General features: G+C 42.4%; 1 protein-coding gene across 4 annotated transcripts in view; it reads right to left on the bottom strand.

Annotated features, from left to right (window-relative positions):
- Positions 1-26620, bottom strand: part of LOC139347667 (glutamate receptor 2-like) — a 236651-nt gene that overhangs the window by 93024 nt on the left and 117007 nt on the right. For all 4 annotated transcript variants that reach the window (XM_070987431.1, XM_070987415.1, XM_070987407.1 and 1 more), the window contains exons 9-11: positions 1844-1948; positions 1598-1705; positions 1073-1136 (exon numbers count right to left, since the gene is read on the bottom strand). In XM_070987431.1, coding sequence (XP_070843532.1) covers positions 1073-1136; positions 1598-1705; positions 1844-1948 — 277 coding nt within the window. The remainder of the gene's footprint in view (positions 1-1072; positions 1137-1597; positions 1706-1843; positions 1949-26620) is intronic.

A 26620-nucleotide genomic window follows, 5' to 3' on the forward strand; every position in this document is an offset into this window, starting at 1 on the left:
TGGATGTGCAACTGGTGAGACTTGGGATTTGCTTTTTTCTACATAATGGATACATTTCATCAACTTCAAGAGATCAACTGAAGTTTGGGCTCATTGTTTACACTCTGGAACAGCTGATAGTGCTGAGCAACAGGAGCATACTCCCAGTGGAAAGACCAGAGATCCCCAAGGAAATAAGGAGAAGGGGATGCAGTGCTGGGACAAAGTACTGGGACAAGAAAGGATGGTACAAACCATCCATACTGTCTGTTATTAAGGGAATGGCTTATGGAAGAGCTAGCAGCGCTAACCAGATTGCAGAGGGAGTACCTGGAGTGTAGCCTCATGTGTTTCACTGAAAGTATGGAGATTACGGCGGACTCAAATGTTACACTGGACAATTTTCCGAGCACCAGAGACACTGAGCTGTTTTCCATTCGCATTTGGCCATATTACCTCTTGAGGGAGTTCTTGCATCTTATTGCAATAACTGTGTACATCCCCCCGTCAGCCAATGCCACAGCAGCATGCAAGCTTCTGCACGCAGTTTGCATATCGTCCAGACATCGGCATGGAGGATAGAGTCATCTACCTGCTCCAACAATCTCTTTCTCATCTGGAGCATACTGGAAGCACGGTGAAGATCATGTTCTTCGACTTGATGAAGGAGATGGTGATTGATTTCCGAAGGAAGGTACCACAGACTACACTGGTTAAAATCCAGCGCTTGGACATTGAGATAATGGGGAATTTTAAATACCTAGGTGTTCATCTCAACATTAAACTGGACTGGACAAATAACACAGATGCTCTGTACAGGAGGAGCCAATGTCGTCTGCACCTGCTCAGAAGACTGACGTCCTTTGGAGTATGTAGGACACTGTTACAAAAAATTTTTATTTTTTTGTGGTGGCATCTGCAGTTTTCTATGCAGTGGTCTGCTGGGGCTGTGGAAGCGCTGAGTGAGACAGGAAAAGACATAACAAACTGGTCAGGAGAGCGGGCTCTGTCTAGGACTGCCCTCTGGACACCAACGAGGAGGTGGGTGAGAGGAGGATGTTAGCCAGGCTTAATTCTTATCTTATCGACATACCTTCATAACGGTCATTGTCTTGAAAGAGCTCAGCATTCTTCTTCAGCATCACGTAGGGGGCTTCCTACACGCACGCACACACACCCACACCCACACACACACACACACACACACACACACACACACATTGATTAATCCCTATTGTTTTGTTCCTCAGTATGATGTGTTTTCTATATTCCCAACATGACTGCAATGTGAACTCTCAATTTTGCAATTTTGTTTTTAAAATACAGAAAACATGGCCTTTGCATTTATTAATCCCATGCTTATATCCATTGAATTTACAGTCAATTTTGGAACAAACATTAAATATCAGGATTACTGTAAAATAGGAACAGAATGGTTTCTTTTGACAGTTATGGTGGATTATTTCCTGCCACATATGTCTGAACTCTGTTTATACTGAAATCCTCACCACAGCTCATCGTCACTGTGGCTGTTACAGTGGGTGTTTTTTTTTTTTTTTACTGCACATTCACAGTGGGCATCATGGTGACAAAGTCATTGCATTTGTTTGTTCATTACCAGTATAGTCGTAACGATGACTGTCTTGTTTTCCATTCCCATGGTGTCGTTGGGGTAAAGGTCTGACTTTGTCACCACCATCTTATCCACCTCATTCCAATAGCCAATCTAAGAACACACACACACACACACACACACACACACACATACACACACACACACACACACACACATACAGGTCGTATATCTTCCACATAGCTACATTCTATCATGGAATTCATGATGGCAAATTTATTCTTCATTTACCTTTACAGGTCCATTGTTCTTCAGTTCCATGATTGTCACTGAGTAGTTGATTCTCTTCCCATACTGGTCAAACTGAATGTTACCTGTCAAACCATCTACACGCACCTACACAAACAGGCACAGACACACAATTAGAGCTGGGCAGTAAATGGACCGTATATAGCACTGTTCACATTTTAATGATCACTCAAAGCATGAGTCAGCATTCACCCATTCAAACACACAGTCGGACACTGATGGCTAAGTGCCACCTGTTCATTACAAGCAGTAACCATTCACGTGCACACTTTCACAGCAATGGCACAGCATTGAGAGCATTTTGAGTTTCAGTATCCTGCCCAAGGATACCTCAACATGTAGACTGCAGGAGCCACGAATCAAACAAACAACCTTCTGATAAGTAGACAACTGCTCTACCTTCTGAGCCACAGCCACCCCAGAAGAAGGACACAATTTAGGTCTTTGAAGGGGATTGTTTGTAAAACTTCAGTGAATCAGATTTTGTAGCTCAGTAGTCTCCTACTTTATATCAGCGTAAATAGTGTGTGTTTATTTTGAGATTTTCATGTCAATTATTTTTGCTGTTATGGTTACTGAAAACTGAATATGACACTCACTTATATCTATCTACTTACTGCTGCCAGACAATAAAAGCTCACTGAGTAGAGGTAACCTATTTTCCAAACTGCTCAGCCTCCTTGAAAAATTCACCATCACCACTTGCAGAAGGACATATAATCTGTAACCACACAAGCAGTGATATAAATAGAGAGAGGGAGACAGTGGAGAGAGAGAGAGAGAGAGAGAGAGAGAGAGAGAGAGAGAGAGAGAGAGAGAGAGAGAAGGGAAGCAATAAGTGTAGGATTTTCCAGCCTATTTTGTCAGTCTGCAAGACTCCAGCAAGACTCCAAGGAGAGAAAGAATCCCGAACTTTCATCTGGTTCACTTCTTGGGTCATCTCTGCCTTGACTGCAATGAATATCTTTCACACTTTCACGAGTCATGACTAGAGAGCCAGGACTAGAGAGAGAGAGAGAGAGAGAGAGATTTTTTATTTTTTTTTTATGCGGCCTTTATTTAAAATGCCATAAAGCAGATCACATCAACAGCAAAACTTATACAACCAATCCACCACTAAATTTTCCGACTCAAAACCAACAAAGAAAACCAACAAAACAAATGAAAAATACAATCCAATATAAAAACCAGTCATCCTTACAAGTTACTTTCTGTTGATATCAAATGTTACAGCCAAGCACAACCATCAACTCTCAAAAATTTAAAACCAAAGAGTCCTCAACGACCGAACACAGTACATCCTGCACCCCCCACAAGTTCACAAAAATGTCAGTCTTATTTATCAGCCTGTAAAACTCGAACTCCACTCTGAGCCGAGCTGCCAACATCCCAGTCAGCATCAGTACCACATCCTCAGTCCCCTCACCCTTCAGGCGGTTTTTCATTGTCTTACAAATTGCCAACTTTGCCTGTCCTGAAATGAGGTTAATAAGTGTGTGTACAGCTTTTTTCTCGACCGAGTAGCGTGGACCATAAATGAAAAGACAAAAGAAAATTGTTCCCCAAAACCCTGAAAACATATGTCTTACAGTCTGAAAAGCCCTGCCAACCGAGAACACTGAATAAACAGATGAAAGACTGTTTCAGATTGAGAACAAAAAAGACAACCCTCCCCTGTGTTGGGATTGAGGTGCACCAGATACCTGTTTGTAGCTATGGCCCAATGTACAATCCTCCACTGGAGATCATCCGTCCGTTTATCAACGGGAGGTTTGTACAGGGACTGCCAACAGCCCCTCGAGGACGAACCCCTGCCAAAAAACTCTGTCCACTTCGACACCTTCACCCCCACCAGAGAGCGGAGATTTGAGACCTTTACACATACATGATATGCTGCCTTCTTCCCCAGAGTCTCAAAATCTCCGCTCTCTGGGGTCCAAAAGGACAGCAGGATGTCCTCCTCATCCTGCCACTGATCCACAGCAGTAGAGACCGTCAAGGAAGGAAAGAGATATTCAACTGCATCCTCCCATTGATCCAGCACAGTTCTGTCTTTAGAAAATACTCTGAGGGCTCCTGGCAGTGAAGCACAGACCTCCTCCACCAGCCTGAGCAGCAGTCTCCTGGACCTGATGTTCAGCAGCTCAGACAGATGGTCAATGGAGATCCTCATGAGGTGACCCAGCTTCACACAGCCACCCTCCCTCAGTCTGGACCTCAGGCTGACAGAGGACAGGGCCTGAGATGTAAAAAGACTGTTACCAAACAGAGGTTCCTCCTAGATCCACATCCCCACTGTCACTGCATCCTTCCAATGGAAACTGAAAACCTGCCACACCTGCAGGACGGACTCGTAAAACGGTACCAAGCCAGTCAAATCCATGGTCCTGGGCCGAAGCAGGAAAAGGTGTTTATCGTACCCCAAACGTCCGGCTCTCCTCAGCAGCAAACAGGCAGTGTCAGTCCATGGCAGGCCACAGCTGTACAGCAGTTTCTGAGCTGTCTGCAGTCTGACTGCTGTGATCCGGGATGCAATGTCCACCAGCCCCTGTCCCCCTTCCTGAACCAACAGGTACAGTACTGCTGCTCTCAACCAGTGCAACCCAGACCAAAAGTTAACAACTGCCCTCTGAAGTTCTTCTACCAGGCCCCTGGGTGGAGGTAGCACAATCAGCCTGTGCCACAGGGTGGCAGCGGCCAAGTTATTGACAATCAGGGTTCGTCACCTGTAGGAAAGCTGAGGTAGCAGCCATTTCCATTTAGACAGTCTGGCACACACTCTCTCCACAACACCCTCCCAGTTCTTCCCCTGAAACTCCTCTGTTCCCAAAAAAACACCCAAGATTTTTACCCCTTGACTACCCCAGCTAAGGTTTCCTTCTTCCCACTGCCCAACCTGCCATGCTTCACTCTTCCCCTAGTTCACTTTTGCTGAAGAAGCCCTCTCATAAAGATCTTAACTAAGACTCAGCTGCTCCACATCCCCCTGATCCTGTACAATGACTGTAAAATCATCTGCATAAGCTGATACTATCAGTGGAAGGTGCTGGGGCATCCCTGGCAACAGAAGACCTGACAGCTTACCTCTTATCCTGGTCAGAAGAGGCTCAATAACTATGGAGTACAAAATTCCAGAGATAGGACATCCCTGTCTAATCCCTCCTGAAACTGTACTAGACAGCTCAACCCACCACCCACTTTCAAGGGACAGAACGCATCCTTATACAGTAGCCCCACCTGTGAAATAAACCCCTCTCCAAAACCAAAAGCCTTTAAAGTGGAAAAAAGAAAACCATGGTGTCACAGGGATGCCCGGTGCCCTATAGTAATGCCGACAATCATTACATGGAAGGACTGTCCTGTCTTACTGTTTGCGTTGTTTAACCATCCCGCCGGCATTGAGGACAGAGCACGTAACCATTGACACATTTTATAGGCCATTTAAAACATTAAATAAGGACACGGAGACATGTTACCTCTTCTGTGAGACCATTTCAGAGATAACTGCCCTCCTCTGCTGATCCCTCCCTCCATTAATATTCAAACTGCCCATCCTTACCCTATGCATCCAAGAGAGAGAGAGAGAAAGAAAGCAAACAGGTAGAGAAACCAGCAAAAGGAGAAAAACCCAGTGCAGCAACTTCATCGTATTTTACTTATCAAGTTTTAACCTTCCTGAAACTCTTTTCGGGTTGAGGCTCTTTCTCAAGTTTGTCACTTGTTTCTTCAGCCTGAAACGTTTTTTCTCATCCAATAAGTCCACACCCACTATCTTCTGTAGCGTCTGCATTCCCTGCACCTTAACAGACTTTCCAAATGACTCATCGAGGAAACCATCAATTTCCTCCAGTGTGTACAGATCTCCACCCAGAGAGTCTTCAACAGAGGCACAGTCAGAAACATCCTCCATCTCCTCCTCATCATCACCAGCAGGCCCCTCCATCACACCCTGCTGTCCTCCTCTCACATGTCCATCAGCAACCTGCATGTGGTCAGACCCTGCCTCCTGACCTCTCTCATTGCTCTCCTCACTTCCTCCACTTACTGGCTTTCCTCCCACTACTGACTCCTCCTCTGCACCTTCCTCTCCCCCAGCTGTCCCACTCAGGGTATCCAAACTGTCATCAGCCACTGTCTGAGCCCTCTGTTCCCCAGCCTGACTGTCTGTCTGTCCACTACATCTCTCTCCTGCCTCGGAGTTAGACTCGATCGCCGCGGCGTCAGAGTCACCGGGCTGATCGGCGGTGTCCGCGCACTCCTCCACCGGCCCGGAGTTACCGGCCACCACCTCAGAACTCTCCTCAGTCCGCCTGTGAGGAGAGGCCATCCGCTTGTCTCCCTCATCAACAAATTCAAAACACTTCATGCTTCCTGCGCTCGCATACACCATGTAGTGTCCCTCCCCGTGCTTTACTCTGAAGGAAACGTCCAGCAACTGTGATTGACACTTCAGAAACATAAACACCTGCCTCCTTAAAGACTGTACATGCCTCAGTTTCTCACTCTTACAGTCCAGGCCCACAGTCCGAAAACCACTCGCCAGTTCCCCAAAATGCTGCAACTCGTTCCCCAAAACCTCGTTGGGAATAAACGGGGGAACACCTGACACGGTGACCCGGGTGGACAGCACCGCAAGCGGCGAAACCTGCAGGTTAACTCCACTCACGGTAACACCGCTAGCAATCAGATCCACCACCAATCCCTCCTCTTTCAAAAAAACCCACCACACCTTTGTTCATCCTCGAAGCGTAGGACAGGTTAGCGTGTCCCACACAGTCCCCCACAGCCAGGAGAACCATCTCTACCAGGACCGATGGGTCGGGCTAGACCCGCACACCATGCCTCAACGAAAGAGACAGTGTCTCAAAGAACGCCACCTCCGCCAACAAACACGGCCCGCCGGCCGCCGATTACCAGCAAGCTTTCCAAAAACGATCACAAATGATCACGAATTATGTTACAACAGTTATACCATGACAAAAATGTCGGAAAAGTGAAAAGAATTAGAGAAAAAAAAAAAAAACTCTCAGACACACTCACCATGCTCCCTGCATCCAGCACTCACTCCAGAGAGAGAGAGAGAGATAGAGAGATTTTGATTTGATTTTTCAAACCATTTTTATTTGCTCACAGGATCAAAACAAAAAGTAGTTTTGACAGTAAAGTGCTCAAAAAAAAGAGACAACAACAAAAAAGTCTAAATAAACCAGTTAAAACATGTTTAAGTCAGTAAATGCCCAAAGACCAGCTTCTTTTCCTCCACTGAACAGAGCACATCATTCACACACCACCTGTCTTTGAATTCATCTAGGTTTTGTGTCAGACTGTAGAAATTAAAATCTGTCCTCAGTCAGGTTTTCAACATTCGACAGAAGATCAGCCTGACATCGGTATCCACCGAACTCTCCAGTCTGTTCATCCTGCTGATGTAAATGTTCATCTTGGCCTGACCTAACAGGAAGTTCAACAGCTGCCCTTTGGATTTGTTCTTCTTGTTGTACCTGTGACACAGAATGAATGTTTGGTGTGAGAAGACCTCATGAAACATGGTAAAACACACACTCAGCAGGTGGAACAGAGCAGAGAGATGAGCACACTCTAAGAAACAGTGAAACACAGTCTGTCTTTGAGCACAGAAAGGACAGTCAGGACCAACATCCGGATTGATCACAGACACAAAGTCATTTACAGGAAGTACAGCGTGCAGAAGCCTCCACTGTAGATCTCCCACCCTCCTGGTTAAAGGTGCTTTATACAGTGCTCTCCACTCAGGCCTCTGAGCCTGTGTGAAGGCCAGCCGAGCTCTCCATGGAGTGTCCACTCGGCCCGCCAGTTTACGTTGGTTCAGCACCTTAACCACTAAACAGTACATATTTTTACCTGCTGTGGTCCTCAGTGTGTACTCACTGTTTACCTTCAACAAGAAGTCCTCAGCATACTCAAACAAAGGAGTTATTTTTACCTCAGGGAAAGGATCAGAGTCATCGGCTGTTTTCAGCCCTGCACTATATGCAGCAGCTAAAAACCTCTCAGAGTCCGTCAGGTGATGTTTCCAGACTTCTAGCAGGTGGCCGATGACCCTGGAAGACCTGACCCCGATACAGGAGGCCAGACCTGCAGCATTGTCAAGAGAGGGGCCGCACAAGTCCATCACCCGGCCTAGTGTGACAATCCTGGCCTCACACAGTCTCTGAAGCAGGGACGGTCCTGCTTCACACTTGAGCCAAGTCCTATAGACCACCGGCTCCTTCAGAAGCCAGAAGAGAAAGTTACAGGGAATCTGTCTCTCTTTTTAAAAAGACTCCACACTTTGAACAGTCCTCTGTAGAAAGCTGGCAGATTGTCCATCCTCAATCCACTCAAGCCCATTAAAAACAGGGACTCTGCTAGTCCTAGTCCACCACAGTATTCCAGAATGGCTCTAGACACAGGTCTCCAGACCTCCTTCATCCTTGGGCAGGTAGAGGACGCTCTGCTGGAGCCAGTGCAGGCGGTCCCAGAAAAAGTCCACCATGACTGCCTGCACCTTGGACAGCAGGTTCGGGGGAGGGTCCACACACGCCAAACGATGCCACAAACTGGAGGACACAAGGTTATTTATCACCAGGACACGACCTTTAAAAGACATTTTTGGAAGAATCCACTTCCATTTGTCCAGCTTGGCCTGGACCTATTCTAGAACGTTCTCCCAGTTCCTGGAAGGAGAGGATTCATCTCCGAGGTGAACCCCCAGATATTTGAGTCCTCCTCTCTTCCAAACCAGGCCTCCTGGTAACACCAACTTCCTGCTCAGCCCGTTACTCACAGCTAAAGCCTCGCTCTTCAGCCAGTTGACTTTAGCTGAGGAGATTTTTCCAAAGTCCATGATGGTTTGATACAACCTATTAATGTCTTCCTGTTTTTTGACAAAAACGATGACATCGTCAGCATATGCAGACATCACTAATGGTTTTCTAAGACCTGGAAAAGAAAAACCAGGCAGCTTTGATCTAAATCGATGTAAAGGGGGCTCGATGGCCAGAGAGTACAACATGCCTGAGAGAGCGCACCCCTGTCTGACGCCCCTCAGGACTTTAAAAGGAGCACCTAAGGCACCATTAACTTTCAGTACACTCTCAATATCACAGTACAGGACCCTGATCTTGGCTATAAGACCAGAGCTCAGCCCAAAAGCTTGCAGCGTCCGCCCCAAGTACTGGTGTTCAACCCGGTCAAAAGCCCTTTCTTGGTCCAGAGAAATCAGACCAAGCTCACAGCCCAGTGAACCAGAGAGGTCCAAAATGTCATGAATTAAAGCGATGTTGTCAGTTATCAACCTGCTGGGTACGCAGTACGTCTGGTCCCTGTGAATGATCTGCTCCATCACTTTCTTCAGCCTCTTGGCCAACACCTTTGACAGCAGCTTATAGTCTGTACAGAGTAAGGACACGGGTCTCCAGTTCTTAATGTCCTGCAGGTCTCCCTTCTTTGGGAGCAGAGTGAGAACAGCCCTCCTGCAGCTCAGAGGCAGTTGCCCCTTACTCAGACTGTCTCTGAGAACAACCAACAGATCTTCCCCCAGCACTGGCCAGAAAACCTTGTAAAAATCAGCAGGGAGGCCATCTATCCCTGGAGCCTTCCCGTTCTGCAGGCTCTGCAGGGCCTCCTGCAGCTCCCGCGCAGACACTGGAGCCTCCAGCTCGACATTGTCCTCCTCACAGATCTGAGGCAGACCCTCGAAGAAGGCCGTGGTCACCTCAGGCTCCTCCTGGAGCTCGGCCTTATAAAGTCCTTTGTGGAAATCTGCAGCGTGCTGACGGATCTCAGCGGGGTCGTACAGCAGCTGTCCGGTGTCAGACCACAGAGAGTGCTTTAGCCTCTTATACCCAGCAGGTCAGACAGAGCTGATTTTTTTTTTATCTTTGAGAACTTGAAAATGTTCTTGATCTCCTGTGGAGTCTGCTAGATGTTGAAGCTCCACTACTTCTCTCTCCAGATTTCTCATAGACCGGGCCATGTCCTTTGTGACATTGAGAGTGTACTGCAGACAAAGCTGCTTGATCTGAGCTTTGCCCAAGTCCCACCATTGTTGCAAAGAGCTAAAATCAGACTGTGTTTGCCTGAAATTACTCCAGAAGGATTTAAAAGCCTTTTGGAACCTGTTGTCTGCTAACAGACTGGTGTTAAAGTGCCAGTACACACTCTTACATTTAACGTCTCTGACAGACAGCACACAGTGCACCAGAGAGTGGTCAGAGAAACCCACCGGGCTGATGAAAACACCTTTAAAAACACTGAAGTGATGGTTAAAACAGTACATTCTGTCCAGTCTGGCCAGAGACATCCAGCTATCTCTGCTGTGAACCCAGGTGAACTGTCTCTGAGCAGGATGGAAATGTCTCCACACGTCACAGAGTTCAAATGTTTTAATCAGTTTCAACAGGGCGCGTTTAGATGCGGCGTGAGGTTCCTGATGGTTCCTGTCTAGCTGAGGGTTCTCTGTGCAATTAAAATCAACTCCCAGGAACAGGTACTCCTCACTGCTGCAGTTGGTAAGATCAGTCTTTAAAACATCTAAAAAAACTAGTCTAAGCCAACGGTTGGAGTGTAGACATATATATATATAAATCATGCTCTCACTCTCGAAGACAGCACAGACTTTTAGCATCTGGCCGGGAACGATCTCTTCCACAGAGCAGGAAACAGGTAGAAAGTCTCTAGAAAAGAGGATCCCAACACCTCCACTGTTACTAGTCCTGTGGCTGAGGATGAGCTCCCCCCTCCACTCCCTCCTCCAGCCTAGTCAGGAGTGCTGTGGGTCTCCTGAAGGAAAACCACATTTAGTCCTTTAGACTGAAGAAGAGAGAAAAGAGCAGCTCTCTTTACGTCTTCTCTTGCACCGTTAATGTTTAAAGAGCCAATCTTCATCTCACACATGATCAGGCTGCATATAAACAACAATAAGACAAAGGGCAACAAATAGAGGAAGAAAGAGAAAAACTTCCTCTTAGTCATCTTTCTCTATCTGTGTCTGCAAAACCAACAGTTTTTTTAGCCGGTAAGTCTCTGGGTCAGTGAAGGAAGGCTGCCCGAGCCCTCCTGACGTATCAGGTGACCCTCTGCTCCGCATCCAAAACATTTGAGCGTATCAGTGGTAACATGGACTGCGTAATCGAAGTTATCGATACGGAAACAGAGAGCTATATTTAGCTCATCCTTGTTTCAATTTAGGACCATGGATACTTGTCTCCTGAATGACACAACGTGTTTGAGCAGCGGAGACTTACAGCTGAGAGGAATCAGCTTCATGGGGGACACGATTTCACCGTGTCGAGCTAACTCATTTTCCAACAGCTCATTTTTTAGAAAAAGGGGCACGTTAGACACAATCACTTTCTTTACCGGACTAACAAGGGAAAACACCGACGTTAACGTCCCCTGAATCACCACCCCGCTCTCTACCAGCTGACTGGCTTTTTCAGTGCTGTCCAGGAAAATCACCACAGCACTGTTCATCCTGGAAGCCGATTTAACGCTTCCACAACCCACCACTTCACCCACAGCCAGGCCACAGAGAGAGTTTGATAGCATGTCTGCAGGTGAGTTTCTCCAAACCTGAGATACGCGCAGCGGCCATGAATGAATGGCAGGCTGCATTTCATCAGCTGATCTCAGGCAGCTTTAGACAGCTGATTGGTCAGACTGCATCCTCTTGATTGGTTGGAGAAGAAACCTGCAGCCACATGGCTCTTTGTGGAATAGTTTGGACATGCCTGGCCTAAATGAAGCTACTCCTCCGAGCCATATTAATACTCACATTCCTCAGCATGTGGAGTTACAGCCATTTTTGACTCAAGTCTATTAATCAACCCTAAACCTAAACTCAATTATAACTCACTTGAAAGCTTTGTTCTTACTCTTTCACATCAAACCTGAAAAACAGTGCAGCCAGTTTTATTTGTTCTAGTGTACTGCTCTCCTGGTCGTTATTCTGAATTTATATCACAGTTCTCCTTATAAAAGATTAAGTAATTATTGTAGGTGACTTTAATATTATGAACAACTCACTTTTTCTGGGATTTGGGGTGTTATTATTGATCTCTGGTATACATACGCATACAAAGTGTGAAACGAGGCCGTTCATGATGTTTGAGTGAGATACGGATTTAAGTATTTAAGTAAGTCAAAGTACCCTGCCTGCAGTTTCCAAATGAACTGATCAAATTTGGCACGGACAATGACGTAATTAGCTGGGACATTTGAATATTACCACCCCCCCCCCCCAACAATACATTTCCACTTGATAACCATTGTTCAAACTACTACAATAGTTTCTGTCCTGCGGGCTAACAGATACCAGATGTCACTGATAGCTAGACCAGTAGGGGGTTGGATTTATGTAAATGAGATGCAATGAGCAGCACTGTTACCTGGCTCCCCTGGTCGGTGAGAATCTGTCGGGCTCATTTCTGACATTTCATTTCTCAAAAACCTAGTTTGAGGAGTGCCTACGTTCAAATGGCCACATCTTCCTCAAATATTTTCAGATTTCCATGTGTTAGACATCATTGGAAAGCTTAGAAACTACTTTCGGAATCTGTAAATAACTCAAAATGCCCCCCGGGAGACTTGTTGCTGGTTTTCGCGTGGCTGGTCACATATGTTAGCATAGCCCAGGGCAAAACAAGTGTATAGTTCAGACTGCTAGATCACAGCATAATTTACACTCCAAGCCAACCATTCTGTGCAATGAGTTTCTTCTCTTGGAGTTTGTTTATGAGTGATCCGTTTTTACACTGTATGTAGCTGTCGGCATAGCTATACATGTAAGATAAACTCGATGTCACTTCTCTTTTTTTATATCAGCCATTGCATCGTTACAGTTACCTGCTGTTGATCAAGTGTAACAATGAGCTGTTGCAGTGCTTGCTTAGTGCTCGAATTTACACTGTAACAGTGCTGTCATGTTAACTCTTTCTCTGTTATCAGAAAATAAACTTTTGTTATCGCTGTCCAGGTTACTGTGTCCTGCAAGGACTAATGTTGTAAAGCACTGCATTTGAAGCCTCTTGACATAGTACAATATTTGATGGGATGACTACACATATCTTCCGCCCAAAGAAATTCCAGCCCCAGCTCAAAAAACTCCTATAGGTTAAATACCTGTAACAACTGAGAAAATTGAACATTATGTTGGTCAACAAGTTAGTAAATCCTTCACTTGTACTGTATTTCCATGTACAAATATTCATGACTGCGGTCAATAAATTTTTATTGTAAATCTGTAAAATGTTTCATGCGAATTCATTTGTAATATAGAGTATTTGCTTAGGAAAAACTTGGCTATATGTTAGAAAAAATAAGAAAAAATATGATCTGAATTTGTGGCATTGGCTGACTATATTTAGTTTACTAAGATGAATGAACAGTGAAGTTAAGTAGGTTATTATAGATAAAACTCTACGTGCATGGTGCACGTGAGGGTGCACGGTGCACGCGGTGTGATGCAGACCTGACGGACAGTGCACGGGCTCACGTGACAGATAGTACGCGACTCAACATGGTGGCGAACAGCTGCTAGAATAAACTTTTCTCTCCAGACTTTAAAATTATTATTATTATTTTATTCATTTTTTTTCTCTTTGTTGCAAGCTCTTTTTTTTCACTCCCCATAAACCTCGGCTCCATCTCTACTAACGGACTACCTCATTCATTCATTGACCTGGACCCTCTAGAGAACTACATCGACCACTACTTCACCACATACTGCACAATGAACGCGGCCACTTCAACCACCCCTGGGATATCCAGCTTCTCTGCAGCCTACAAAAGACCCCATTCAGGTTCCCTACCCAGGACACACACATCTCCATCCTCACCCCCAAACCCACCCCATCATTCAGAGGTAAGCGACATTTTAATCACCATAAACCAAAAACTCTCTGGACTCGACACCAGAATCGCACTCATCGAAGAATTTCAGTCACTCCGTCAAAGTTTAGACTACAGCCACGAAGATATCGAAAAACTCACCAAGGAAAACAAAATCCTTCATAAAGCCGTCAATACCATCACCGACCAGCTCACCTGTTACAACCCAGCTCACCACCGTCACTGCCAATAAATAAAACAATTCTGGATCTACAAGCACGCAGTATGAGAGACAACTTGATTTTTTCCGGCATCCCTGAACACATCACAGATGACCCAGAGAAATCAGTAAAGGACTTTATGAAACTACAGCTCAAACTCCCCGCAGATACAGTCAACAACATCACATTTCACCGTGTTCACCGTTTAGGACAGAAAAACACCACTAATAACAGATCCTGCCTGATTGTCGCCAAATTCGAACACAACAGAAAGAGTTGGTCAAACATCAAGGAAAGCAGCTTAAAGGAATGGACTATGGTCTAAACGATCAATACCCGAAAGAAATCATGGACAGGCGCAAAAAACTCTTCCCCATCCGCAAACAAGTTATCTCAGAAGGAAAGAAAGTAGTCATCTCAGTGGACAAACTTTACATAAACGGACAGCTATACCGCAGCAAGGACATCACCCCCTGGTTATACTAGCCCCCCCCCCCCTTCTGTTGTTTCCTGCTCTTATGTGTGTAAACCTTACTGTATATGTCCCTTTGTGTTTTGTAATCTCACGTCTAGATTCATTCACACACACACACAAACACACACACACACACACACACACACACACACACACACTCAGCATAATGAATCCCTCTTCTTTTGATAACCCAAAACGTCAGCAATAAAATTAGTTTCTTGGAATATCCGTGGCATTGGTACTCAGGCTAAGAAAAGTAAAGTATTTAATCATCTCACCTCACTCCATGCAGATATTTGTTTATTACAGGAAACACATCTCTCAGAATCAGACAACATCAAATTACAATCATCTCAGTTTACTCATTCATTTTCATCACATTTCAATAAAAAGAGGAGTTTGTATTCTAATCAGTAAATCAATATCACTTATCCATAAGACCACGATTACAGACCCAAAAGGACGGTTTATCGTCATTAACATATCAATCAACAATAGCCCACTGACAATTGGTAATCTTTATGGCCCAAACACTGATGACCCGTCTTTTTTTCATAACTTCTTTTCATCCATATCCAACTTTTCTGACTCCCCAAAAATAATCGGCGGCGACTTTAATACAGTAATAAACCCATCAATAGACAGATCTAACACATCGAGCAATACACGTACCTGGCAATCCACACAAACAATAATACAGTTCATGAGTGATTTTGGTCTTGGCGACAGTTGGTGCCTACAACACCCAACCGTAAAAGAATTTTCATTTTTTTCATCAGTTCATCATTCATATTCACGCATAGATTTCTTCCTTACCAGTAATTCAATCATCTCAGATATCTTTGATCACCAAATCCACCCCATCATCATCAGTGACCATGCCCCAGTATCATTCAAATTAAACCCACCAAGACCACACAAACCAGTCATCACACGGCGCTTTAACACATCCCTCCTGAAAGATCCTGAATTTAACGACCTCAAAAGAGAGTGGGCATCCTTCCTGGAAATAATTGATTCTCCAAAGCCATCCCCCAGATTTCAATGGGAAACAGGTAAAGCCGTTATCAGAGGAATTATCATTTCACATTCAGCCTATAAGAAAAAGAAAGAAAACAAACAAGAATCTGAATTGCAAGAAGAAATCAAAAAACTAGAAATTGGCAATGCAACTAACCCACAGAAGAAAACGAGAAGAAATTAAGACAATATAAACTAGAAATAAATGAAATCCTGAATAAGAAAACTAACTTCATGATCAGCAGACTTCGACAGGAAAACCTTTATCACAATAACAAATCCGGTAAATATCTCGCAAACCAAATCAAAAGAAATACGGAAAAATCCACAGTCTCCACCATCATGAACTCAGCAGGGAAGTCAACAAACTCACCCGACAAAATAAATCAAATATTCAGAGAATTTTATGCCAACCTATACTCCTCAGATAATAACTCTAAGGAAGAAGACATCAGATCATTTCTCACTAGCCTCAATCTACCCCAACTCTCCCCTGAACAAAAAAACACATTAGACACACCCCTATCAACTGAAGAAATTCAATCTGCCCTCAATAGAATGCCTAACAATAAAGCACCCGGTCCTGATGGCTTCCCTGCTGAGTTCTACAAACACTTCTGGTCCATTTTAGCTCAACTTTTCCATAGAATGTTAACCGAAATACAACAAAACTCCAGACTTCCACCCAACATGAATACAGCATCCATCTCACTGTTTCTCAAACCAAACAAAGACCCCACCCTGCCTTCGTAGTACCGTCCCATTTCACTCCTCAATGTCGACATTAAAATTATCACCAAAGCACTCTCCCACAGATTAGAAAAAATAATAAACAAATTAACAGGATTTATCAAAGGAAGAAACTCATCCAATAACACACACACATAACCACAATTCAATCATAGCCACCTTAGATGCAGAAAAAGCCTTCGACAGAGTTAACTGGTCATTCCTCATCCACACCCTACACAGTTTTGGCTTTGGGGAATCATTTATTGATTGGATTAGAACACTCTACACCTCACCTACAGCCACAGTTATTACTAACGAACAAACCTCACAGAGCTTCACTCTTCACAGGGGGACCAGGCAAGGTTGCCCACTCTCTCCCTCTCTGTTAGCAAAGACATCCATATTTCAGATTTACCATTCCTTAGTCAAACTATCAAAAAACACCTGTTTTCAAAACCCCACAATATCATTGGCCCTGACAGCCTGGTGGAAATTCTACAAGATTACTAACTCCACTATGACACCTTCACTTTTCACCCAGATCTGGCACATCCCGGACTTCATCAGCAATAAACAATCACGGTACTTAAGCACTTGGGTAAATAAAGGGATTACTCACCTCAAACATATCTTCAACAAGAACGTCCTGGTTCCATTTTCCCTCCTGATCCAGAAGTTCGGCATCAGGAACCATCAGTTTTTACAATATTTACAGGTTTCATCATCTATCCAATCAACAATGAAAAACAAGAATATAAACTTAGACCTCCCCCCTCCAGCCTCTACATTAATTAACATCCCTTTCTCAAATTTTTTTTATCTAAAATATACAAATTAATATCACAGGCCAATACATACCCTCCATACCTTCAGAAAAATGGGAAATTGATCTCATCATTACTCCTGATGCCGACTTCTGGCCCCAAATTTGCCAGAATATTTCGTTCATGACAACAAATGCCAATTTACGACTCATACAGTACAAAATTCTCCATAGAACTCATCTGACTAGACACAAAATGCAAAAAATGGGCTTCTCATCATCTGGAAACTGTTCACACTGCTCACGCAACTGCACTGATACATACTACATTCATGCAATCTGGCACTACACACCACACTACTTCTGGAGAAACATTACAGAAACATTATCCCAGATCATGGGCTGCCATATCCCACTTTCCCCTTCTCTGTGTTTATTAAGAGACCTATCCACAATAAAACTTGACAAAACACAGACCCGTTCACTTCTAGTGGTGTTGACTGTCGCCAGGAAAACTATCCTCATGAACTGGAAGTCTCGGAACTCCATATACATATCATACACTGGAAAAACCTGCTCATAGACTACATCTCCTTAGAAAATACAAACTCCTCTGACAATAATCATAACCCTACCTGGCTATCATTTATCACTTTTTTACAATTATAATCTGCCACAAACCAGTCACATCATCCACCTCAGTTCCTTGACACCTCCATTCCCATCCTTTTTTTTTGGGGGGGGGGGGGGTAATTGATACAACCATCATTATTACTATAAGTTAGTTAGTTAGTTTTATTCTGCACAATTTAAAACACACACAAAGAAAAAAAAAATAAAATAAAATACAGTGCAGGGAGAGGCAAAAAACCCATAGGGCTTATTTAAAGCCTCCACCTAAATGAAATTAACACAAGATTGTTGAGAACTCAGAAGTACAGAAACATACAAAAAAAAATACATAAAATAATACCAGTGATAGCAAGCTACTAGTAACCAAATATGTTTGATAATAACCGCAAAAAAAAAACCAGCAATAATAAAATCTACGCCAACCCTTGAGCATGTCAAAAATACGTCACATTGAATGAGACATTTTTAGATATGGGCAAAATACGCCAATTACAAAACAGAGGTTAAATGTTTCTTCATGCATCTTTTGTAACACTTTATATGAATGCAAGTTTTTACCAGATGGAAAAACTCATTCCACAGTTTCGCTGCCCTAAATCTTATTGAAAATTGACCTCGACAAGTAAGAAATTTAGGAAGATGAAGAGCTGAAGAATTACGAGTTAAGTGTGAATGCAACTGTGAATTAAATGTTAAATGTAAAATAAGTTGTGAACTGCTCAGGAATATTCCCTTCACTAAAAAGTATTTTGTAAGTAAAGACACATATTTGAAAAATATTGATGTTGTAAATAGTGAGAACTTGAAGTCTCTGAAATAACGGGGCAGATGAAGTGTGTGACTCTGATCTGGTTGCGATCCTAACAAAGCGTTTCTGCAGCATAAAAATTTTATGACGAGTAGTCGGAAAAGTACTTGCCCAAACTTTATTACAATATGAAAGATATGGATAAGTCAAACTATAATAAAGAACTAGACAAATTCCCCTCGGCGGGAAATTTGGAGAGTGATACAGTGCACAAACGCCGGGCTGTGTGGCAAACGCCGGGCTGTGTTGTAAACGCCGAGGCGTGCAACTAGCGCTAGCAAATAAGCACGACAACCCGAAATGACAAGTCAAACCCGTTCATAGGACCCAATTTCAGCATCAGCGACAACGCTAAGATGACATTAGCATGTCAAAAAACACATTGAAAAGGTCTCAAACAACCTTAGAATGCCTTTACCAATCATTTTAAGGTATGTTAGCATGTTAGTATTAGCATGCTAACATTAGCATGTCAAATAACACATTAAAAACCTCTGAACCATCATTAGAACGCGATGAACATTCATTTTAACGTATGTTAGCATGTTAGCACACCAACCCGACATCAACAGGTATGCCTCCAGGCACCAACAAGTTCATAGGACCTCATGTTAGCATTAGCATGTTAGCATTGTGGCTAATGCTAACAGGCCAACATCACTCATTACCTCACTAACACATACAACTCACCAGTAGTAGTACAGTGCTGAGCACTGAACACTATTGTTCTTCTGTGCGCTTCTTCTTCTTCTTCTTCTTCTTCTTCTTCTTCTTCTTCCGCACAAATTTCGATTCGCTACTAGTCCTACAGTTTTGAGAGCACCCAGGCGAATTATATATCAAAACGTGCGGCTCGATCGGACTCGGTGTGCTATTATTTTTCTCTACAGAATACGCGTTTTTCGCGTCGTAAGACGTAAGAGTGCTATGCACTGAACACTATTGCCCACTGAACAAGGCAAAAGCACTGTATCACTAACTAAATAGAAGGCAGTTTGTGGTAACAAGATGACTGATCCTCATTATTATACCAAAAGATTTATGGTTTTTTTTACTAACCCAATCAGTTTGTTCTCTCCAATTCAAATTCTCATCAACAAAAATGCCCAAAAATTTCGTACTGGAGACCTGAGGCATCTCAATAGACTCAATCGTAATTTTGGATAAATCCTTAGAATACATTTTTTTGCCACTGAAGATAACAAAGTTAGATTTCCTTATATTCAAAGATAATTTATTTAGTCTGAACCACATAGCGTAGGCAGTTAAGCCAGCATTGGCGTCCTTCATAAGTGAATCAAAATTAGAATTTCAGAGAACAAGTGTTGTGTTGTCAGCAAACATTATTGGGGAAAGGATATTTGAAACATTAGATAAATCATTTATATAGATGAGGAATAATAATGGTCCCAGAATGGACCCCTGTGCGACCCCACAGGGTAATCTGGCTTTGTCAGAACAGCAACCCTTGACACAAACAAACTGACTTCTGTCAGTGACATAATTAGTCAACCATTCGTGTGCAACATCATGAAAACCATATTTATACAATTTTGCTAATAAAATATGATGATTTACTGTATCAAACGCTTTTGAAATATCAATGAAAATACTACAATTAAACTCATTGTTTTCAAGTGCACAGTTAACGTTGTCAATCAGGTGAAGCAGAGCCATAAAAGTGGAAGGATGTTTACGAAAACCGTACTGGTGTTTGTAAAGAATTAAATTTGAATCTAGATGAGAAAGCATTTGTTTATAAACAATTTTTTCTAAAATTTTTGAAAAACATGGCAAAATAGATATAGGTCTATAATTATTAAAACAACGTGGGTCATCTGCTTTAAACAGAGGTAAAACTTTGGCAACTTTTAAATCATCTGGTACAATGCCTGTTCTCAATGACAATGAAAAAATGTGAACCAGTGGCTGCAGTATGGACTGTTTCACCTGTTTGACAAGATCTATAGAAATATTGTCATGACCAGCTGATGATGATTTTAATTCATCAATTATGTCACTTATTTCATGGATATCGGGAGGTTTGAAAGAAGCGATAATAGGTAAATTTCTTGGGATAAAATCCAGTGGATTACCATAACAAGGAGGGATTTTATTTGCTAAATCATAACCAGTGTTAGGGCTGCACGGTGGCGCAGCAGGTAGTGCGCATGCCTCACAGCAAGAAGGTTGCCAGTTCGATCCCCGGGTCAGGTGGGGCCTGTTCTTCCCGTGCATGCGTGGGTTCTCTCCGGGCACTCCGGCTTCCTCCCACAGACCAAAAACATGCTCATTAGGTTAATTGATGACTCTAAATTGTCCATAGGTGTGAGTGTGAGTGTGAATGTTTGTTTGTCCTTGCATGTGGCCCTGCAATCGGCTGGCAACCGGTTCAGGGTGTACCCCGCCTCTCGCCCATTGTAGCTGGGATAGGCTCCAGCCCCCCCCCGCAACCCCAAAAGGGATAGGCGGTATAGATAATGGATGGATGGATGACCAATGTTAACAAAGAAATCATTAAATTTTTTAGCTATATCAGATGGATTATCAAATACATTTTCGCCATCCAAAAAGACTGAAGGTAACTCTGGTGTACTCTTTTCTCTTTGCATCAACTGATTAATGACTTTCCATGTGGTTTTAATATCCTTTGAACACCTCTTTAGTTCTTCACTGAAATATTTCTTTTTTGCAGATTTAACTGAATGGGAATATTTATTTCTATGAGATTTATAAACACTATGGGTGAGAGGAGTAGGATTTGAGACTTATTTTCTATACATTTGATTTTTTTTTCTCAACAACTTCAATAAATCCACTGTAAACCAAGGTTTATTAAAGTCTTGGCTGTATTTCTTGATAGAACTGCCAACTGGAAAACATTTATTGAAACTAAAGCTTAAAACCTTCATAAACTTTTGATATGCAAAATCAGCATTATTTTCCTCATATATATCATTCCATGAAATATTGGCAAGTATATCTTTAAATTTTGAAAATTTTGATTTGCTCATTATTCTTTTATATATTATTTTCCTGGTATGTTTTGCTTTATTAGCCTTGATGGAAGAGTACTGGAATATGGGGAAATGATCTGACAAATCTGCATACAAAACCCCAGATTTCATCCCTTTGTCCAGAGAGTTCGTTAAGATGTTATCAATCAAAGTTGCTGAATTTCCATAAACACGAGTGGCCTTATGAATAAGAGGGAGAAAATAACTAGAATGAAGAACATTAAGAAAATCCCCACTAAGGGTCTCTGATTTATGTTTAAAGAGGTTTATATTGAAGTCACCTAAAATATAACAGAGTTTTCCTTCCTTATTTATGAGATCTAAAGAACTTGACAAACTGTCATTAAAATCTTTGATTCTAAATTCATAATCACTGTGAATAAACAGAGACACCACCTCCAGATCTATTCTCCCTGACATTGTGAACCACATTGTAATTGGGTAATTTAAAAATTTCTCTGGATGCCTCTGTTAGACAGAATAGTCATGTTTGAGTGAAGATAAATAATGAATGAATTTGTCATAGTTATGTTCAAATGAAATGTGGAGAATATGTCGGGAGGTAGAGATATACATAAATCATTTAACTGAGTTTCAGTGTAATAACTACAAAGGTTAGAGACATCAAATGATGAAAAAAAATGTTGGTCTGGGTCAACATCAGAATTGTAAAAGTCAGTTGTAGAGGGCTCAAAAAGCTTAAGGGTTTGTTCTTCAAAATTAGATGTGTTGAGAACCATAGAATGTAAAAAGAATAATGTGCTGTAGCTGAAAATAGTACTGTATACATGTCGAATGGTAGAAACTAGAGGGCCAAATTCTGACCATTGGCCTTCCTTTGAGATTGATTTTGAGCAGGTGGATGTACAATAAGTTTGTCATATCTCAAATATGCAATATCACCTCTCTCACGAGCTGCCTTCATTGTAGGGAGTAGTTCTTTTCTTCTTTGCCGGACAGCTTCAGGAAAGTCTTCATTTATGAAGATGCCGGAGCCCTTCAAGTTTTTAGCTTTATCTAAGACGGCAAGTTTGTCCTTCATCCGCAGAAATCTGACCACAGTGGACTGAGGCTTTCCTGATGATGGCACTGGCTTCCCAGTCCAATGAACCCAGTCCAACTCTATTTTCAGATGATCCAGTTGTAGATTCTCTTTGAAGAGTTTTCTCACTTTTTCTTCAGATTCGGACGCTTTTTCTCTCCCAGACTCTTCAATGCCATCTACCACAATATTATGTCGTCTTGACTGGCCCTCCAGATATTCCGTCTTGTCTGACATTGAGATCAAACTTTTGCAAATTGTGTCAAAATCAGACCTGGTTTCACTACAGTTTTTAATCCAAGTTTTGCATGAGTTTTTAAAATCATCAAATTCCTTCTGAGTCATTTCTAGACTCACCTTGAAATTGTAGACCTGCTTTGACAGATCATCAATCCTCTTGTTTGAGGAATCAACTATGATCTGCACACAAGTTTTGAAGTTTTTTTCCTGTTGCTCAAGCAGAGTTCTGTAGAAATCCTTTTGCTGGTCCAACAATTCACGTACTTGGGCCATAGTGACATATTCTTCAGTGATGTTGTTTGAAGCTTTAGGAGGCATGGTTAGTAACGCAGGGCCTACTAGGCCGAGAGTTCAGCAGAGAAGATCCAAAATAGAACTAACAACCTCCAATGATACTAGCAATGTCCACAATTTTCCACTGCAGAGTTGATTTTCAGCCTCTTGAAAATAACTATCATGATTGACATTATTGTCATTATTATTATTTATACTTATTTATTTATATATACATATATTTATATCTATACTTACCACTTGGGTCCCTGCTGGGTCATGCTTGTTGGGCCATGGCCTGTGATCGTCTTATCCCTCCCGACCTTCCCCCTCCCCCCTTCCTCCCCCAGTTCTGCGCCCTGGACTGTTTCCAGGTGGCACATCACCTTTTTCTTTTTTTTAAATGTACATTACACTAGTGTAGGAAGAGGAAGATTATAGTTCATGACAACCCCCCCTCCTCATTTTTAATGCACCACATTAGGAAAAAAAAAAAATTAATAATAATAATAAAGACTATATACATCTAGACATAGGGTAAGGTGTTGTGCCGCATACAGTTCGGGGCACACGGGAGTGGAGGGGGAGGCCCGGGGGTTTTGGGGGCTGCAGGGTGGTCCTGTGCGGGTGGGCAGGGACCCAGGGTATTCTATAAATTTAAAGACCTCCCCTCCCTCCATATTATTATTATTGTTACTCATCCTCTTCATTAATATTGAATATTATTATTTTGATATATATATTATTGATATTATTCTTACTATTATTATTATTGCAAAAATGAAAAGTTTACAATGTGGTATTTCTGTTTTGCTCTTTTGCCTTTAATTTCTTTAATTTTCTTTTTTTTCTGTTTAGTCATCTCTATCATTATTTTTATTCCGTTTGCCTGTCTGACAATTATAATATTTATTATCACTATTATTAATATTATTATATATACTACATATATATAATACCGTTTTTCTTACTCTCACACAAACACACGCACGCACACACAAAACCATAAATGTTGTTGTTGTTTGTTTTTCACAACTGGTTTGTCTGTCCTGTATTGTCACTGTAATGTCAGATTGCGCAATTAAAAAAAAAAAAAAAAAAAAAAGCCCTGTAAATGTTGCATTGCGAATGTTGTAACCTATTATGCATAACATAAGGTCTGCAGTGTAAGTGTCGGTAAAGACAATGTTACCTGTGACACCTCCTGGCAGCATATTTTCTCAGGCTCTCACTGCATTGTTGCACAGTTCCCACATGTGCATACCCTCCATTCAGAGGGAGGAGTTGTACAGTTTGATGGCCACAGGTAGGAATGATTTTCTGTGGTGTTCAGTTGTGCATTTTGGTGGGATGAGTCTCTCACTGAAAGTACTCCTGTGACTCACCAGCACATCATGAAGTGGGTGTGAGACATTGTCCAAGATAGTCCGTAGCTTAGTCAGCTTACTATATAATTGCCTTGCTTCTAGAGATAGTTAGTGCCAGCAGCTAGTATCTTTCTTTCACAGGAAACTCAGGCGATGACACTGACAATATCTAAGTTCCAAAAAAAAAAAAAAATAGAAAGACATTTTTTGACTAACCATTTAGAAGAGCCCTGCTGAATTCTCTGAGGTTGAGGTTCTGTAGGAGCCTCCCCTCCTTCTTCAGGATCTAAGTCAGGTTCGAACATGTATGGTTGAACCACTAAAAAACTATGTCTGTTCTTTGAAGCCATGTCCGCTACCTTCACGCCCTCCCCATTACCATGGTAACAGTTTATGACTGGGGTACGTTCAAATGAGCAGCTCATTTGTATGCGATGGGCAGCAGCTCATTATGCTATGCTCCCTCCCAAATTGACTACATGTTTGATGGTGCTACAGGTTCATTGCGTATGACACTTGACTCGGTTGCCCCTCTTAAAAAGAAGGTAACAAAGAGAGGAGGTTAGCTCCATGGTATACCCCCAAAACATGCAAATTAAAGCAAACAAATTCAAATTTCGTTTCGTCTGGCAAGACAGTCTTAAAACATGCAGGAAAGCCCTCAGCAGTGCTCTGGCAGCCTATTAGAAGAAGAAGAAGACAACCTTTATTAGTCACATTAACACACAACATGCAGAGTTAGGGAGGGAAACTGCACACGCCATGCTTCTCGTGAAATTCTTCTCCGCATTTGACCCATCCTTGGTCCGTCCTTCTGGCGCCCGGGGACCCAGTTTCTTCTGTCACCGTTGGTCAGGTGGTGATCTTCTTGCATGTTTTTAGTGTTTTTTTGTTTGTTTTTTTAAGGAGGAAACCCCAGGTGAACACGGGGAGAACATGCAAACTTCACACAGAAAGGTCCCTTTCCTCAAACAGCAGGCACCAAAGGCATGGTGGAGGACACGTCCCAAGCGCCCACAGCGGGAATGGAACTGGGACCTTCTAGCTGTCAGGTGACAGTGTTGCCATCGTGCAACCATTCCACCATTATTATTCTGGACTTATAGAGGAAAATAAAAACAATCCCAGGTTTCTCTTTAGCACTGTAACCAGGCTGACAGAGGGTCATAACTCTGTTGAACCATGTTTTCCTTCAACTTCAGTAATGAGCTTCTTTAATGATAAAATTCTTACTATTAGAGACATAATTCTTCATCTCCTGCCCTCAACATGTACTGATTTATTTTCAAACACAGAAATTGTTATTAAACCTGTTGCAGTTTTAGACTGTTTTTTACCTGTCATCAACTAATTTTAAAAATTTCGTCATCGTCAACTTGTATTTTAGACCCCGTCCCAACTAAGCTACTTAAAGAAGTTTTACCCTCAGTTGGCTCTTCTTTATCAGACATGATCAATCTGTCTCTATCAACAGGCTATGTGCCATAGTCCTTTAAAGTAGCTGTAATAAAACACTGTGTTCTCAGAATGCAGACTTACCTGTGCTTCCTAAAGTCTCCAAAAATCTCCCGTGGAACCATCTTCCAGTCTTTCTCCGGGAGGCAGACACTGTCTCTACTTTTAAGAGTAGGTTGAAAACTTTCCTTTTTGATAAAGCTTATAGTTAGGGCTGACTGTTAGGGGGACCTCCAAAGATACACCAAGCTCCTCTGTTCTTCTCTTCATCTGCACACTTCCATGTCCTACCAAGGCATGTTACAAACTTAGCTTCTTCTGGAGTCTTTGTGCTTTGTTGTCTCACAGGTTCCCATGGATAGTGGCTGAACCTGTGTGTGGATTGTGGATTATAGCTACATCTCCCACCATGGCCCTGCTTGACATCCACTGCAACTGCTACTACTATTCAGGGTCTCTTTTGTCATGTGTTATGTTTCATAATGCAGCAAACATTTTCAATGGGTGACAGGTTTAGCACACAGACTCTTTTACTACAGGGCCATGCTGTTGTAATATGCGCAGAAAATGGTTTGGCACTGTCTTGCTCAAATAAGCAACAGTGGCGGAACTAAACTTTTATGTAAGCCATACTTTAAAAGTAGCCAGCTAACTGTTTGAAAACTCCTTTTGCAGTAACCTATTCACATGTCAAGAGTTGTTATATTTATGTACTCACATTTGTTACCATGTTGGGAATTTGAGTACATGATGACAGGCCAATTAACGGAGGAAAAATCTCTCTCTCTCTCGCTTTCTGTGATTGTTGATCAGCTTAACTTCGCCGTAAACATAACAATCTCATCAATTACACTAACAACACC

Source organism: Chaetodon trifascialis, chromosome 2, assembly GCF_039877785.1.
Source record: "Chaetodon trifascialis isolate fChaTrf1 chromosome 2, fChaTrf1.hap1, whole genome shotgun sequence".
NCBI classification, from domain to species: domain Eukaryota; kingdom Metazoa; phylum Chordata; class Actinopteri; order Chaetodontiformes; family Chaetodontidae; genus Chaetodon; species Chaetodon trifascialis.